Source organism: Manihot esculenta, chromosome 12 (genome assembly GCF_001659605.2).
Source record: "Manihot esculenta cultivar AM560-2 chromosome 12, M.esculenta_v8, whole genome shotgun sequence".
In the NCBI taxonomy this organism is placed as follows: domain Eukaryota; kingdom Viridiplantae; phylum Streptophyta; class Magnoliopsida; order Malpighiales; family Euphorbiaceae; genus Manihot; species Manihot esculenta.
In genome coordinates this window covers 31747044-31765930 of record NC_035172.2, presented here as the reverse complement: position 1 = coordinate 31765930, position 18887 = coordinate 31747044, and the positions used below count along the sequence as shown (strand labels likewise).

Genomic DNA, 18887 nt, shown 5'->3' with positions numbered 1-18887 from the left:
TTGGAGGCACGTTAGGCCCCCGAAAGCATGAGTTAGGGAAGTCCAGTTTCGGCCGCTGAAAGTCAAGTTCGGCCGCCGAACATTGCATGGATGCGGAAGCGCATTCGGCCCCCGAACGTGGCCTGGCCAGCCACCTATAAAAGGGGCACTTTGCTGAAATGGGCGAGTTTTCTCCCATTTTCGGCCACAGCAAGCTTCCGACCTTCCCTTTGCAACTCTTATGTTCTTCCTCCAAATCTCTTCCATTTTTTCTTAAGTTTTAAACTCACATTGCAAGTTTTGAGCATTTAAACCAAGTTTTGGAGCTTTGGGAACTCAGGAGCTCATTTTCTTGGATCTCCAAGTTTAGGTTGTCTCCCTCTCGATCTTCAAGAGGTAAGAGTCGATCTTAAGCTCCTTATGTGTTTTAAATAAGTTTTATGCAAGATCTATGGGTAGAAAGGCATGTTAGGTTAATATTGATGTTTTGAACAATGTGTGTTGATTGTGTGTGTTTGAAGTGTTGTAGTTGGGGTATATGATAGTTTAAGACCCCTAGGTGTGATGTATGACTAGTATGCATGTTTTAGAACAAGTTTATGCATGATTTGAGGTTTTGGGAGGCAAGGGGTTCATGTGAACCTAGTTTCTGCCCTTCTGGCAGAAACCAGGTTCGGCCGCCGAAGGGAGTTTCGGCCGCCGAACCCCCTTGTGGAAGCAGCATTTGGCTGCCGAAGCTTGCCCCCGAAAGAAGACTCTCGGATCTGTCTGGGAGGTTCGGCCGCTGAACCTGCCTGACTTTCGGCTCTGGAGGGACTTTCGGCCGCCGAACCTGCCGCCGAAAGTGCCCTGTTCAGCCATTTCTTGCATGTTTTTATGTGATGTTTTCATGATGTTTTAGGGGGTTTTTGGGGAGTATTTTAGAGTTATGTTCAAGTATGTTTGGTCCCTCATTTTAGTCCACCTGTGTAGGTTCGGACCCGAGGAACCGAGGACCCCAGCAGTGATAGCTGCTTCAGTGTCTGGTCAGAACTAGCCAGAGGTGAGTAGAATAAACCCTTAAGTTTTAAATTAATGAAATATAAATTTTCTAGCATGTTCATGCATCATGACTACCATGTGATATTATAGGTTGCTTGCATTAGATCTCACGAAGATGTTGCATTGCATTTTATGCTGTTAGATGCGGATGAACATTGAATGATCCATTAGCCCTTATGTACTAGGCATGGAAGTCCAGGTGGGCCTGCTCTACGCCCCTGGCATTATTCTATGGAAGTCCGGGTTTGCCTGCTCTACGCCCTCGGCATAATTGGTATGTATGATATGACATGGAAGTCCAGGCGAGCCTGCTCTACGCCCATGGCAAAAATTAGACTTATGGAGGGCTATTTGGTGACAAGTTCATCCATGATGTGAATTGTTTGTGATGCGACGCATTTCATGAAAGCATGAAAATTTTAAGATATAATGTTTTATTATTCTGCTCACTGGGCTTTTAGCTCACCCCTCTCCCTTACCCCCAGGCTTGCAGGTACGGTATAGTGCGGGAGTCCGGATAGAGTAAAGAAGTCATGTCTATGTAATGGCTAGTTATGGACATGATCAAAATGTAATGTAATGTCTTAAGTACAGTATAGCTATGTGATGATGTTTATGGATGATTAGAGGTGTGCTTGACCATAGATGTTGTAATCCCTTTTAATACATGATCTTGGCTAGTCTATGATGTTTATGTAAACCAACTCAGCATATGTTATGTTACCCATTGGGGGCATTGATGAGATCCCACTGAGGGATCGATGTTATGATTATGTTATGTATGATGTATATGCGCAGGTTGAGTTTGGTTGATGTATATGGAAAGAAAAGTTTTAATTTTTATGTATGTTGTTGATCATGTATGGGATTAAGCAGGTTCACAGGATGCATGTTAGGCTTGCTACGGGTCCCGGCGGCCTTAAGTCGACCCGGATCCTAGCGCCGATAGCGGTCCGATTTTCGGGTCGTTACAGAATGGTATCAGAGCCCTAGGTTCATATGGTCGGACCTAGAGTGTCGGGCTCATAAAGGTTATATGAGGTCAAGCACAATAGGAAAGATCATGTCCACTAGGATAGGGTGTGGAGTCCTGTCTTGTATGATGATGTGAAATGCCATGATGATATGCATGTGCATTAATGATATGCTATGATATGTAGTGTATGTGATGCGGGTTCATGTGCGCCCACATGAACCATATGATGCTAATGTTTGCTTGTGATGTGTACTGTTTTTTCAGAAAACAGGATGAGGGGAACTCGTCGATCAGCCAGATTGACTGGAGTACCACCTGAGGATGAGGGCATGAGCGCCCGTCCTCCAGCATTGCCTAGGGCAATGTCTAGTAGGTCAAGCAGGGAAAGGGCAGTAAGAGACCCTAGAAGGTCTTTGGATCTGGGAAGAAGCAGATCAGTAAGGGGGACTGTTCAAGGCGGTATGTCAGAGGATGTGGGAGATGATATGGATGTTGATCAGAGGAGGGATGGCAGTCTAGGTGTTAGTATGTCAGAAGAGGGTATGGGAGAGTCCCAAGGAGACACCCAGGCCTCGGGATTTGTTCAGCCACCCCAGTACCCACCCTTTCTACATAATCCCGGGTATTCGATGGGAGGTACATCGGATTACCCTAACTTCACCCCATATCCCACTCATATGCCATACCCACCATACTACCCACCATACCCGCAGTACCCAATGTATCCACCCCCATCTTACTATCCAAATCCAGAAAACCCTACCTCGGAAAATGTTGCACCTCCTCCACCACCAGCAGCACCTGCTGTCCAAACAAACCAAGACCCCAAACCTAGCTCATCTGGAGGGAGCAGGGTGAAGATGACTGACTACATGAAGTTGGGTGCTCCCCAGTTTGAGTCAGGTGATGACCCGTTTGTATATTTGGAGAGGGTCAAGATGATAACAGATGAAATTGGAGCTGATGACAGTAGAGCCATTCAGATGGCTGGGTTCACCCTAAAGTGTAAGAAGGCCCGTGAGTGGTTCAAAAGCTATGTGAAGCCAAGGGTGGACAGTCTTTCATGGGAGGAGTTTGCTAATGAATTTGCAGGATGGGCTTTCTCTGATAGCTCAAGGGAACAGAAGATGATAGAATTTGAACAGTTGAGGCAGACCGAGGAGATGAGCATAGACGAGTACACAGACAGATTTTTGGAACTGTTGCCATATGCTGGGCAGAATCTGGATACAGATCAGAAGAAGTCAAGGAGGTATATCATGAAGCTTCACTCCAGGTATTCCTCCTTGATTCAGTCAGCAGAGAGGGAGAGTTTTCATGCTATAGTGGATATGGCTCGGAGGATGGAGGCTAGTGCGATCATCGAAGGGAAAGTAAAACAGTCAGTGGCACAGCCTTCTGGTTCTAAGACCCCAGGCTCTTCTTCTCTGAGTGCAGCAGCTCCAGGTAGTAAGAAATGGGACAGAGGCCACAGGAAGTCAAAGAAGAACAAGTTCTGGAACAAGATTAAGTCAGGTCTGGGATTAGGCAGTGGCTCGAGCTCGGGTGCAGAAAATACGGTATGCATGAAATGTGGGAAGCCACACAGGGGAGTGTGTCGGTTTGGGACGGCAGCCTGCTTCAGATGTGGGCAAGAGGGACACATGGCACGAGAGTGTCCTAGAGCAGCTATGGTGACACAGTCCCATCAGACAGCTTCTGGTAGTGTGGCACAGCCAGTAGCTCCAGCCATGACTCAGGCCAGTGGCAGAGGCAGAGGGAGAGGGGCAGCCTCTTCCTCAGCGGGTTTCAGAGGTGAAGGTCCATCAGCTCCAGCACGGATCTTCACAATGACACAGCAGGAAGCAGATGCATCTAACACCGTGGTGGCAGGTAACTTAATCATTGGTTGTTCAGATGTGTATGCCTTGATGGACCCTGGTGCATCTCATTCTTTTATTGCTCCGAGAGCCGTGGGGAGGTTAGGTCTGATGACTTCTGGGTTAGAGTGTCCTCTCTGGGTCAGTGGACCCAAGTGTGATCCATCAGTGGCAGAGTCAGTCTGCCAGTGTAGTCCTGTGTTTGTTGAGGGAAGATGCTTGTCCGCCGACCTAGTGGTTCTAGATTTGACAGATTTTGACGTCATTCTAGGGATGGACTGGTTATCTACCCATGGTGCTACCTTGGACTGCAGGGACAAGGTAGTCAGGTTCAGAGGTCAGGATGGGTCTGAGGTTGTCTTCAGAGGAGACAGGAGGGGTACACCTAGAGGTCTGATATCAGCTCTTCAGGCTCGTAGGTTGCTCAGGAGGGGATGTCAGGGGTATTTGGCTCATGTGAGAGAGCTTAGCAGTCAGGTCAGAGAGCCCGCCTCAGTGCCAGTGGTTAGAGAGTTCTTAGATGTGTTCCCAGACGAGCTGCCAGGTTTACCACCTGCTAGGGAGATAGAGTTCGAGATAGAACTGATGCCTGGAACCCGACCGATCTCTATCCCTCCCTACAGGATGGCGCCAGCAGAATTGAAAGAGTTGAAGGAGCAATTGAAAGGCCAAAGGATCACTATCCACTCCTTTTTATTGACTGGTTAGTAGATTCTATCTCGGGTCATGCGGTAGTTTCTTTGCTGGATGCGATTTTAGGTTACCACCAGATCATGCTGGACATCGAAGACGCAGAGAAGATTGCGTTTATCATCGATGTCGGAGTCTTCCATTACAAGGTGATACCGTTTGGACTAAAAAACGCAGAGGCAATTTACCAAAGGCTAGTGTCAGGCATCTTTAAAGACATGGTGGAGTTAACAGCCGAGGTATACATGGACGATATGGTGGTAAGAGCTGGTCCTTAGAAGATCATCCAGAGGACATCCAGAAGATTTTCGAAGTACTAAACAAGGCATGTATGAAATTTAACCCTAACAAGTGTACTTTTTGGGTAAAAGTTAGAAAGTTTTTAGGGTACATAGTCTCAGAGAGAGACATAGAGACAAACCCAGAGAAAATTAGTGTCATTCAAAATATGGAGGCATGTAAAACCATTAATGATATACAGAATTTGAATTGGCGAGTCACAGCTCTTGACCGATTTATATCATGCTCGGCAAGGAGGTGCCTCCCATTCTTTAAAGCCTTAAAATGCAAAAATACGTTTATTTGGGGGGAAGAGTGTGTAGAGGCATTTGAAATTTTAAAATCTTTTTATCGTCTCCCCCTTTGCTAAGCTCGCCCATTGAAGGCGAGGTTTTATTTCTGTATTTGTCTGTGATGCAAGAAACTGTAAGTTCGGTGCTCGTTCATGAGGACAATGGGGAACAAAGCCCAGTTTATTATGTCAACCAAGTCTTGAAAGGGCATAGTTGAACTATCTTTCTCTCGAGAAGTTGGCATTGGCAGTCTTGATGTATGCCACAAATTTACATCCATACTTTGAGTCACATACCATAGAAGTCAGAACAAATGATCTTTTGTGAAAGGTTTCACATAGGTTAGAGCCTTCAGGGCGGCTGCCCACCTAGGCAGTAACATTGTCAGCCTTTAATGTCAGGTATATCCCAAGAAAGGTCATGAAAGCTCATGAAAGCCTAGGCAGTAGCTGATTTTATTACACAAATGACTCCAGCATTAGAGACTTCAGAATTACCTAGATCAATCATCAAAGAGTGAAAGATTTGAGCAGATAGAGCTTGCAGAGCTTGGGGTATTGGAATTGAAATCCTCTTGCAGAGTCAAACCAGGATAAAGTTTCGCTACGCAACGAAACTCTCTTTCAACGCTACTAACAATGTAGCCGAGTACGAGGCTCTGATTATGGCCCTAAATCATCAAGGAAATAGGTATATAAAAATGTACTATTTTTAGTGACTCACAGTTAGTTGTTAATCAATGCCAGAGACAGTTTAAAATTTGAGAACTGAACCTTGTCAAATATGAAGAGGTTCGCTCCTTAATGGAGAGGATCAAGGACAAGCAGGGCAACTACAAGCTTTACCAAGTGGATAGAGGTGATAACGAAGAGGCCAATTTTTTGGCCAAAATGGCAGCAACAGGTGAACAACACTTGACTCAATCATTTCAGTTTGAAGAGCTGCACACTCCTGCAACTAACAAGGAAGAGTCTTTTCCCATAAAAGAAGGAGAATCATATATGACACCTATGTACAAATTTTTAACACTGGATAATATGCTGATCGATGAATTATCAGCTAAATAGGTAATAAAAAATCATCTAAATATACACTAATTGATGGTTGGTTGTGCTGGAGATCCTCAACTCAACTATGGTTTCATTGCGTAATGGAAGAGGAGGGCCAAAAAATTTTAAAGGACATCCATAAAGGCAATTATGGGAGTTATGAAAGGGCTCGGACGATCACTGAAATGCATTCAGATAAGGATACTACTGGCCAACGATAATGCAAGATGTGAAGCAACTTGTCCAAAAATGTCGAAAATGTTAAGTGCATACAAGCATTCCAATGACACCTAGGGAGATGCAAGTGGCAATTGGAAGCCCCTGACCTTTCTTTCAGTGGGGAGCTGGATATCCTTGGCCTGTTCTCAAAAGTAACTGGGTCGAGGAAGTTTGTGCTACTCCAATGACACCTGGGGAGATGCAAGCGACAATTGGAAGTCCCTGACCTTTCTTTCAGTGGGGGGCTGGACATCCTTGGCTTGTTCTCAAAAGTAACCGGGTCGAGAAAGTTTGTGATAGTAGCAGTGGATCATTTCAGAAAGTGGACAGAGGCTGAGGCAGTTCAGTCTATCACCACCCAACAGGCAATGTCCTTCGTCAGAAAGAACATCTGCACTCGATTTGAAATTTCAAAGGTAATAATTACTAACAATGGGACTCAGTTTGCGAGTTCTAAGTTCAAAGATTTCTGCAAAAAATGGGAGATTAACTTAAGGTTTAGTTTAGTCTATCACCCACAGACCAATGGAATGGCCGAGGTCACAAATAGGACTATCCTACAAGGGCTAAAGAAAATACTCGACAAAGCTAAAGGCAATTAGCCTAATGAATTACTTCACATACTCTAGGCATACAAAGCAACCCCAAGAACAGTCACATGGAAAAACCCCTTTCTCTTTGGTGTATGGGGCTGAGGTAGTAATCCCCATGGAGATCTAAGTAAGCAGTTTCAGGATACAGCACCCTGAAATCTCAGAAAATTCTGAAGAAATACAGTTCAACCTAGATCAAGTTGAGTTTTTATGGGAATAAACTGCAATCAGAATGACGATTTACAAAAATAAGATGTCCAGAATATTCACCAGTAGAGTAAGGTCACATATCTTTAATGTAGGAGACTTAGTCCTTAAAATAACAGATGTAATAGGCGGTAGTGTTGGGTCTGATAAATTGGGCGAAAACTGGAAATGACCATTTAGGGTCTCAAAGGTTATTCATCCAGGGTCTTATAAACTGGCCAAATTAGATAGCCAAGTCATTCCCCACTCCTGAAATATTTGTAACCAGAGAAAATTTTATCAATAACAATTAACAATGTATTTTTTCATGTGTTGTGTTATTCAGTAACAAGGAACGATGTGATTACCTTCTCCAAAAGAAAATACATTCATTAAATGCCACAAGGCCGGTATCCGCCAAGCCATAATCCGGGTGTTAGCCTCGCTAAACAAGGCATTTTATGCTATGGCCATTGTAATATCCGGCTAGACTCCGGCGTCGAAATTCCAACCTTCCAACGAAATCCCCATTGGAATCTGAAATCTCAGATGCCGGAACCTCTTAGAAGGGTAAAATAAGTTTTTACAAAATGAATTTTATGGTTTTACTGTTTGTTTTTGTGTTAAAGATCTTCAAAAGAAATAAAAAATGCTATGGAGGGGAAAAACCAGGTTCGGCTGGCGAACATGGTGCTGCCGCGGGAGCTCTCTTTTCGGCTCCCGAAGGTGGTCTGGCCAGCCATCTATAAGAGGCCTCCAGTCCGAAAATAGGAGAGTTTCTCTCTCCATTTTCAGGCAAAGGTGAGTTCTTGCCCTCCCATTGTTGATTTTGTTGTTTTTCCTTCAAATCCCTTAAAGAAATTCATGTTTTTCCTTATTTTTAAAGTTTTAAGCTTGGATCCAAGATTTTTAAATTTGGAGACCGTTTCTCCTCAACTCCAAGCTTGGGTCGCATCTACCTTAGATCTTCAAGAGGTAAGTGTAGATCCTTGCCTTTTTCTATGTTTTAAGTAAGTTTTAAAAAGGGTTAAGGGTTAAAAATGCATGAAATGGTTAGATCTAATGTTATAGGGTTTGAGTTGAGTTTTTGATAAATGTTTGCTCTTAGGAGTTTTTATGGTTGTTTGTTGGGAAATAGACTAGTTTCTATGTCCCTTATGCTTGATAAGTGTGTATGCATGTTTTAAGGAGTTGAATGTGAGGATTTGAGAGGTTTTGGAGGCTGAGTGCATAAGGCAGAATCAGGTTCTACCATTTTGGAGAACCCAAGTTCGGCCGCCGAAGCAGGGTTCGGCCGCCGAACCTGCCTGTGGAGGCAGCCTTTGGCCGCCTAACCTACTCCCAAAGGTTGGTGACTTTCGGTTCTGGGAAGGCTTTCAGCCGCCGAACCTGCCCTCGAAGGTTGGTGACTTTCAGATCTGTGATGCGGTTTCGGCCGCCGAACCTGCCGCCGAAAGTCCCCTGCCCAGCCTTCCTTTGCTTGTTTCCTATACATGTTGTGTTATGTTTTAGGGGATTTTTGGGGAGTTGTTTAGAGTCTTATTAGAGTTATGTTTGGTCCCTCATTTGAGTCCATCTATGTAGGATCGGACCTGAACTATCCAATGTTCGGCGGTCGAACCTGGAAATGCCTCCATGGTCTTTTCATTCAAAACTCAATTCCTTTCTTACTTAAAACCATCAAATACATGAAAACATTTTATAAAAATATGATTTTGCCCTTCTAGAAGTTTTCGACATTCGAGATTCCACCGGACGGTGGGAATTTCGATACCGGAGTCTAGCCGGGTATTACAGATTGACCGATCACAGCATAATTTTATTTCTAACTACATCACTTAAGTCTCGATCAGGGTGAATTTCATAATAATAATTATAAGAAATTGTTTCCACATTATTAAAAATAAAAATTGTAATTTTACTGTTTATAGTTGTACGATTGATCTTGAAAATTTCATCTCTTTTAATATCGTTCAATAATGTAATTCATCACTTAAAAATATATATACTGCATCGATACATAATTAAATTTCAAAGTAATTAAAAGAAATATAACTAAAAAATAAAAAGAAAATTTATTGTAATCTCTTATATCAGACTATTGGAATGAAGAATAATCATGAAGTTTTAAGAAGTAGGTGGTGAATAAGGATAAATTGATGAATTTTAAATTGCATGGTATTACTTTTTAAATGTTTGAATTAAATTATAAAACATTAAAATATTTTAAATATTTTTTTTTATCAATAGTTTTAATCTATCAGTTTTGACAAAGATCAATACAAGTTTATTAATAATTTATTTAAGAAAAAAGATTAAATAATTTTATTTTATAATTTAATAATTTTATTATAAAAACGAATTAATGAATTTTTTAAAAATTTAAAGAGCAAATAGACCCATGTCGTGAATTAAAGAGACATTTAATTGTGTTGTTAAATACTAATTAATAAATATTTAAATAAATATATAAATTTAAGTGTTTTATAAAATTTTAAATGAGAAAATAACCGATAGAGAACTAATAATATGTTTATCAATTGTATTTTATATCATCTACATAATAAAGTTATTTACTTTGATTTTTTTTATTTAAACAATATTATTATTTTCAACGATATTATTAATTATAGATATTTTTATTTGATAAACATAAATATTATAATTAATTTAATTATTATGTATAATATTTATATTTATTTATTATTTCTTATAATTAAATTATCTTTTTTATTTATTTATTATCTCTTATAATTTTAAATAATTTATTAATCTAAAATAATTAAACTAATTATAATATTTATTTTTATAAAATAACTAATATGTTTATTCTTAAAAATTTTATTTTTAATTAAGTAAATGAAAAAAATATGTACTTTTTATTTTATTATAATTACATCTCATATTTTTTATTAATTAAAATTTAACTTTTTAAAATTATTTTAACTATATTTATTGTTATGTGTTTTGTTAAAAATTAATAAAATTGCCACGTCACTCCCTCATCACTCATTATGTCAACAAATTTCAGATAAAATTAATAATAATTTAAAATTTTAGAATAGAATTGTAACAAAATTAAAACAATAGCATTTTTTTAACAAATTATTTATTTTATTAATTTTTTTAAATTGACTTTAAATATTAATATAATTTAAAAAATGATGGATTAATATTATATTTAAGAGTTAAAAGGATAATTAAAAAAAATTTTAAAAATTATTTTATTATTTTAAATATTTTTAAATCGAATCATATTAAATATTATTTTAAATTATTTTTTAATATTTTATAATTAATATATTTAATAATATTATTTTTTAAACGATAATTTTAAAAGTAATATTAAATAATAAAAAAGTAATGTAATGTTAAATAGTAAATATATTAAACAAAAAATAAAATCAAAATAAATTATTATTATTATTATAAAATTATTGATAAAAATTAAAAGAAAATGAATAATAATAGTAATAATTTTTAACGTGAAAAAGAGTAACTTGATAAATTTATAAATCTCAAACTTTATAAGTAATGATAGAGTATATTTAATTAAATATTAAAAAAATAGCGTTTAATAAGTAAAAAATAAAAGTATAAAATAAAATTATAATAAAAATAAAATATAAAATTTTTTAATAATTAATTCTAAATTTTATTAATATCATATAGTTACACGGTGTTAATTTGGTAAAATAATGTGATAATTTTATCAATTTTTAAAATATAAATAAAAAGATATAATTAAAGTAATTTTAAAATATTAAATTTTAATTAAAAAATTATTGATATAATTACAATCAAATTAAAAATATAACTTTTTTAGTCATTTATTATAAATATCATAGAAGAAATTAACAATTTTATATCTGTTTATTAATAAAGGTTTGGGTTTAGAAGCGGTCATCAATTATATCACAGCCAAACCAAATACGCCTCAAGTAACAATCGGGGGTAAATGCCAACTGTAGACTGTGATGGCTCAGAGCATACTAGCGCCCAACTCATGTGATTGTCTGACATTTTTCTGCCCCATTTTCTCTACCCAAGATAATAAATATGATGAAACTCACTCAGCAAATGCTTTCATAGCTCAGTTGGTTAGAGCACCCGTTTAGTAAGCGGGAGGTCTTGAGTTCGACTCTCAATGAAAGCAAATGTTTTTTCTTGCTTCGTCAACTATAACCATTCACCAGTTTTATCTTAGCCCAACAGATTTCTGGGTTATCTTTTTATTTTCTCCCTTTTATTAATAAGGCAAAAAGTCTTTTTAATTCCTTGTGAATTAACCAAACAGAGCTTTTATTTTTTTTTTCTTTTATATTTTTTAGAATTTTAAAAAAATAAAATTAAGTCAAGTAATTATTAAATCTAGATCAATTGATGTGTATACCACATGATCAATAAATGTTAAAATAATATTTGTTTTGATTAATGTATTCCTTCTCTTACCTTTGATTTTCTTTAATCTCAACTAAGAAACTTATTGTCCTTTCAATCATTTTTTATTTTCACTTTTTCGCTCCTTTAACAGTTTTTTTCAAAGATTTTCATTCCTTTCAACAATCAAAATTACCCATTTTTTTTTTATATTTTCTATTATTCTTCTCATCTCTATATCGATTTATTGATGATTGATGATACTGATAATGGATTTACTGCTACAGCATGTTGTGGATTGTCATTGATCAATAACAATTAGGGGTGAGCATTCAGTCGGTTCGGTTCAAAATCGAACCGAACTGAATAAATCAAAAATCAAAATTTTAGTGTTTATAAAAATCGAACCGAACTGATTTTGATCAGAAACCGAATCGAACCGAACCGGTCTGATTCGGTTCGATTCGGTTCGGTTTGATCGATTTCGATTTTAATAATTTTTTATTTTTTACACTTTATTTTTAATATTTTAAAATTTAATTAAAATATTTTAATTTTAATATGATTTAATTTTTCTATATTATTGAAAAAATATATTATTATCACTTATCGATTCGGTTCGGTTTTTTCGGTTTTTTTCTAATTAAAATCCAACCGAACCGAAATAACCAAAATTTCTAAAATTAAAAACCGAACCGAATCAAAATATATAAAAAATCGAACCAAATTTTTAAATCGATTCGATTCGATCGATTTTTTCGAATACTGCTCACCCCCAATAACAATAGTCATGGGTGGTCATGGATTTTTTTTCTTCTTCACAATACAACAATTTTATTCTCGATTCGACAGTGACAGATGTTTTCAATATCTTTAAAGCAGTATCTTTAATCACTGCTTTAATTTTATGCGATGGTCTTTAACACAATATATTTAATTGGTCATTTAGATTTTCTTTATTTTAATATTTCAACCATTTGATTGGTTCTTTTATTTAAAAAAAAAAAAAAAATTTTACGTGGTAAAGCAATTAAATAATTGTTTTGGGTCTTTTTAATTCTCGACTACTCTTGTTTATTAGTCGAGAATAAATTTATAGTATAATGATGAATATTTCTTCCATTTTAGCCCAATTGAATGTTTTTGAAATTTTTCTTGTTTGATTATTGAATAGACGTTTTTAGACTTGAATGGTTTAAATGGATATAGAATTTGAAACAAATTTTGCTTCTTGGAATTGTTGGGTATTATTGCAGGTTGTTTATTCTATCCATTAACCGAGCTCTAATAAAGTTAACTTTAGGCTTTAAAAGTATAAAAATATTGATAAGGGTTTAAGTGAACATTTGACTAATTTATAGGGTTTAAAAAGGTTATTTACCTTTTAATAAGTTGAAACCTTCGTGACTGAACTGTACACCAATTCATGGGTTTCTTTAACCACAATCCATTCTCACAGGCTAGTTATCACATCCATGAACAGACAATCTGAAAAATAACGCAGCAATTTTCCATGCTATTTGAGACAGGCTCCATACAATGAATACTATGTCCCGTCAAATACAGCAGACAGGCTCCATACAAAGAATATTATATCCCTTCAAATACAGCAGTACAATCATACATGATCCATCATCATGGATAAATTATACACAGAATGGAGGATATAGCAATTCTGTTTTCCACTGCATTCATATATCTAGATTTACTTCACCTAATTATTTATACAGTGAATTCTGCTATGTTATTTTACGATTCAGGATTTTTTTTTCTTTTTCCCTCTAGCACCCTTCCAGGTCTCTCCACTTGAGGTAAACTAGCCCAGCATGATAATGAGTGTAAGCTCCAGCCACTACAAATATATGGAAAAGTTGGTGGCTGTGCCCTGCAATATCAAATTTTCCAGGCATCCATCGTTCTGGAATCCTTGTAGCATAAACCAATGCTCCAATTCCGTACAAAATCCCCATCAAAACTTCATATCCTGTTGTGTGGTGAGCCTCAGGCTGGTCCCAGAACAGGACAAGCTTGTGCAGGATTGGTGCTATTCCAGACATGCCCATACCAGAGAAGAGAGCTGCTCGAATGGTACGAAATTCTGGGGTTTGAAACATTGGCAGGAGAGACACCAAAATTGTGGCAATTCCCAAAATGGTTATGAATCCCAAATAGAGGTTGCAGAAGAAAGGGTCGCACATGAAGGAGTAATAAACAGGGGGATAAAAGGAAGTACATATGAGGGCTGCAATTCCAGCATAGTCAAGCCTAAGCATAATGTATGACATGCGCTCAGAGTGGCAGGAGAGAAGGTGGCATGTGCTGCTAGCCAGCAAGCAAAACATGGCCCCACCAAGGAAAGCAAAAAAGGGCCACCGTGTGATTGGCCTCACCATCAGGGGGGCTATCATTTTTACTACATCCTCCTTCATACTACGCTGCATTTAATAAGAGAACAGAGCATTAGCTGCATACTTCAACCATGAAAGAAATAAGTGTACTTTTAACTACAAAATCAGACAATAGACATCACCCCACCAAGGAGCCATCTTACAGAGAAGTAAGCATTAACTCCTTCAAAGACCCCACAAAAAAGGAGGGAAAATTTGTGGTTATTGTTGCTTTAGAAGCATGTTTTTACCAGATTGTGTTCAAGAAGGTTAAAATTTTCTGTACTGACACATCACCGTCACATGCACATGAATCATTAATAGCACATGCAAATCAGCATCAATTCCTGCTGAAGTACAGAACTTGGATCTATGTTACGCAATCGCTAGCTAATTAATACAAGTTCGCATAATCACTGTGATACTGCCAAGATTTCTGAGGTAGAGGTAAGAATAAAATCACAAACATTATGCAGTGTTTAGGCTAATTATTACCATATAAAACTAACTGCTTATATTGTAACACAACTTTAACATCATTATGCTCATGCTATTAATACATTTGTTGTCCAGATAAAGCTTCAAATTACAAAGTCACATCAAACAAGCAAGATCCTATTATTTCGCTTCTTCACATATGGCAAATTAACGTCCACTCTCTCTTGTGAGGCTGGGGCAGGGACAGCACAACAGGTTATGATACAGACTGGTGAGGCCAAACATATAGGTAGCAAAGAGTAAATTTGGTATTACATTTACATATTTATATAATTCCCCATTAAATTTTTAAAGGCTTACATTTACATATTCTCTCCTCGGCATCTACCTAATTAGATAATATCTATTACAGATAACAGCCATATCAAATTTTAATTCTTTAATTTTCAATCCATATATACATTCAACTTTTCTCAAACCTCAAATCTGCCATCTATTTGCAACCAGTGCCAAATCATATCACATACACGACCAACCAACCCAACATAATGCAACTAATTCTGATCATTATAAACTAATGGATCTTATCATATTACAATATATTTAGGGGCAACAGTCTCAAGTGCCCATCAGATTCCTTGAAAATGTAAAACTGAGTAGAATGCACATCTTCCCAAAATGTTATTTTCTGGAACTGTTTTGACAACTTGTTAGTTTTGCTGAATAATTTGTTTTGGGTCAATTCCTTGGCCAAATACTCAAATTGAAACTAAGGCAATACCAGAACACCAGAAAGAAATATACTATGAGTATCAATCTAGGGAAACATGTATGAAATCAGTAGAAAATAGACAACCGTATTAGAAAAAACAACTCTGAATATGTTGAGCCAAAATATCCAAGACACAAGAAGTTTAGAAGTCATGCACAAAATCCCAGCACCGACCAGTTTTGAACTGTTAAAATAATGTTTCACTAGCAACATCTCAAAGGCATCAAAGAAAAAGAGTTACCAGAACGCAGACATCTGTGTGGTTGCCACTGAAGAATCGCTCAGGCAAACAATTGTACAGAAGTTCCATAATGTGCCATCCAGAGAGGGATGGAAGCAAATCCATTGAGGGCAATGTAGTCCTTATTTCCTCCCTAAGTCTGTGAATATTAGGCAGGGTAGGTAAAGAAGGGAGGCATTCATGCAATTTGTGCAAATCAGCTTTCAAAACATCTGGAAGTTGTAAAGAGTGAAGATCAACCACCTTTGGAACCTTCATGGCTGTGTATATGGTCAAGGAAAGGAAAAGGAAGAACCCAATCAAATGCCTGCAATGAACAAGTATCATTAAAGATAGGTCATACAGGGACAAATGTTTGTCTTTTGAGTTTTGAAACAAGAATCAGGCAACCCCCCAAAAAAATAAAAAATAAAAAACCTGCATTACTAAATTGTGACTGCTTATACATATGCAAGGAAATGATAGTTAACAGAAGGCTAATTTTCCTGTAGCAACTTTGAAGGGCTTTTTTGAATAAATATATATTTTTTCATCTGATCCATCTCAATTTATGCCATATTACAAGCCTTATGCTAGCTCATTCTTATTAAAATCTACCAACAGCTTTAATAAAATTCAAAGCAAGAAATACAGAAATCAAACTTATCTATACAGCAAAAAACCAATTAAAGGGCCAACATCACAGATGCACACACAACAAGGGATAAAGAGGACGATGGGGAGAAGTAAACAACCAGTGTGTTAAATCCACTAAAAATTAAGGCAGGTCACTTTGTTCAGTAACTGAGAAAATATTAGTCATTCAAACCCTGATAATTGAAGAAAAGTTTGGTCATAAAATATAAAAAATGGGCAGCAGCTACTAATTTCAGAAGTTCCCTTTAGAACTTTTCCTTAGAAGGTAATAGCTGTGATATATTCTAAATAGTTAAATTAAATTATTTCAGCCGATATTTACCAGTTATGAGCTGATCACAAATATTATAAAATTATGCATAATTTATGGCAACAATTACTATTATCAAAATATTATGTATAATAGAACACTTGAATTAACAATCATATTTACTTTTTTACACCAAAAAAATTATGAGGATCTACACAAACCCAATACATACACTAACACACAACTGTATGGTCAAATTTATTATTTGCAAGTTAAATAGTTTTTACATTGTGCCATAAATGCCAAAATTCAAGTAAATAGAATATTAAAGATCCTCAGCTAATAGATCTTAAAACTGAACATTTTATTAAATATAATTATAATTCAGAACAAATTGTGCATCATAGATGAAACACTTATTCATATTAGACTAACTAGAAATTTGGCCAATATGATACACATGTAGAAAATAGTAAATCCAACCATCAATATGTAAATCAGGCAAAAAAAGTTGGGGAGCTGTATAAAAACACTTTACACACTATAAATGAAACTGTGTTGTATAAAATAGAAAACTTACGTCCAAACATTTAATGTCTCATTGTGTATACTGAAGATGCTTAGCAGAACCTGCTTCAACGGCCATTCAGATCGGTAATGGCCCACTATGTACTCATTGTCCCTTAAATAACCAGGCAAAGAATGATATTCTACAAGCTGGTACTTCACTTTCTTCCACAATCTCTTCCCTTTCCCTTCCTTTGAAAAGCTCAGTTGGTGCTTCTCCATTGTTTCCGATATAACTTCTGACATCCCACTAATTTGCTTTCCACCACCCATTTTCTAGAAAAATATATTAACAAGCAATACAGCAATTAGTAATAAATAAAATACAACTCTATGCTATAGCTGCAAAAGATTAGCAAGCAAAAAAATTGAGAACCCAGATTGTAGAATCGTCCAAAGAATTCTAGAATTCAACTAAAATTATAATACTTCCTTGATATGATACTACCATTAAATTGATTGACATATTCAAGTTTTTTTGAATTTATAATATTTCCCCTTTTTTCCCAGTTTTAGCCACCAGCAAAATTCAATAAATGTTGCAATTCAGTCTTCCACGCATTTTGATCTCATGATTTGTTAATAATGGGTCGAAGGGAAAGAAAGAAAAAGAAAGGTAAGCGACACCCAGAAGAGAAAACAGAAGAAAAATACCAGAAATTGAAGAAACACCGACTGAGACAGAAGACTCAGATGGGAATTCTTCAGAAAAGATTTTATATTTGCAATTCTGAGGTAGAAACAGAGCTCAGATCAAACGCGACAACAAGGCACCGAGTGAAGCCAGGGAGAGTCAATTAAATGAGAATCCAAGGAATGGGGACAAATAAAGAAAGAGGGATAAATCAAAACACTAGACGATAAGAAAATCACTATTTGAAATTCTTGTAGATAGACAAAAACGAGAGAAATTTAAATATCAACACGAAGCACGAAGCACCATGTTCTTAAATTTAAAGAAGGGGGGGAGGGGGGTGCCAATCGGAGAGATAGAGAGATGCTTTGGGGTTTGAGCAGATGCGGAGAGAGAGAGAGGTAGATGCTCAGACGAGATGCGGAGATGCCAAAGGTGGTGTCCGCCAATGCGAATCTATAATGGTTGCGGATTCGGCACGAATTATTATGAAGACAAAGTCCTCGCATTTAATGGTCCTACGGGCGATATTTTACGTCGACGATTGTTCTTCTATTTTTATGTCTCTTTTGGGTCGTGGGCTTATAATTTCAATTTCTCTAAAAACAAGAGAAAACTCCGCTTGGGATGTATAAATAAATTAAACTATTTTATAAGATTGGATTCTATTTAATTTTTAAATAAATTAAATTAAAATTTTTAATTTATTTAATAAATAAATTTAATTTAAATTTTATAATATTTAATTCATTAAAATTTATAAATTTAATTTATTTTTAAATTTATAAATCGACTCACGAATAATCTATTTAAACATAATATATTTAATTTTAAATTAAAATTAATTCTAATAAATAAATTAAATTATTTTAAATTAAATTTAATAAAAACTCAATTCATTTAAATTCATTTGTTAAGTTTAAATTTATTAATACTCAATTCGAATTTAAAATTATTGAAATTGAAGTTCAGCTCTAGATCAATTTGTTAAAATCAAATTTAAATTTTTTAAAATTCAATTCTACTCAATTTATTTACAAATCTAAATTTACTATTTAATTTTTTAATTTTAAAAAATATATTAATAATATTTTTATAGTTTAAAAATTTTATTAATTATTTTTTATTAATTTTAACCGTTAAATATTAAAAAATTTTAAAATACTTTAATTAGTTATTATAAAATAAAAAAATTAACTAATAAATTTTACACTAAATAATAAAATATTTAATACTTAAAATTAATAAAATATTTTTTAATACATCAAGAATGTAATACCCGGCTAGATTCCGGCATCGGAATCTCTACCTTCCGGCGGAATCTCCGTTGGAATCTAGATTTCTGAATATGCCAGAGGTTTCTAGAGGGGTAAAATGTGTTTTCTAAAATGTTTTCACATGATTTCATGGTTTTAAAT

At 35.8% G+C, this 18887-nt stretch overlaps 1 protein-coding gene and 1 non-coding gene across 3 annotated transcripts; one reads left to right on the top strand and one right to left on the bottom strand.

Annotated features, from left to right (window-relative positions):
• Nucleotides 1–11246: 11246 nt before the first annotated feature.
• Nucleotides 11247–11320, top strand: TRNAT-AGU. The gene has a single exon. It is a non-coding gene; the product is annotated as a tRNA-Thr (tRNA).
• A 1713-nt stretch (nucleotides 11321–13033) lies between these two features.
• LOC110628789 (heptahelical transmembrane protein 4) lies at nucleotides 13034–17955 on the bottom strand. Of its 2 annotated transcripts, XM_021775592.2 has the most exons (4): nucleotides 17490–17955; nucleotides 16849–17111; nucleotides 15383–15689; nucleotides 13034–13979 (listed from the first exon to the last, which is right to left on the bottom strand). In XM_021775592.2, the coding sequence occupies exons 2-4, from the start codon at nucleotides 17106–17108 to the stop codon at nucleotides 13326–13328; spliced, it is 1221 nt and encodes a 406-aa protein (XP_021631284.1). In that variant the 5' UTR covers nucleotides 17109–17111; nucleotides 17490–17955; the 3' UTR covers nucleotides 13034–13325. The 2 variants fall into 2 exon arrangements, with proteins under 2 accessions (XP_021631284.1, XP_043818161.1); XM_043962226.1 differs by lacking the exon at nucleotides 17490–17955 and having other exon boundaries at nucleotides 15383–15642; nucleotides 16849–16992.
• Nucleotides 17956–18887: the final 932 nt, after the last annotated feature.

Excerpts from the sequence above, each read along its gene's own strand:
- LOC110628789 (XM_021775592.2), bottom strand. The coding sequence starts at position 17,108 with ATGGGTGGTGGAAAGCAAATTAGTGGGATGTCAGAAGTTATATCGGAA. Across the intron at positions 15,690-16,848 it reads GAGACATTAAATGTTTGGAC|GCATTTGATTGGGTTCTTCC; the intron begins GTAAGTTTTCTA and ends TGTTCATTGCAG. Across the intron at positions 13,980-15,382 it reads ACACAGATGTCTGCGTTCTG|CGTAGTATGAAGGAGGATGT; the intron begins GTAACTCTTTTT and ends TATTAAATGCAG.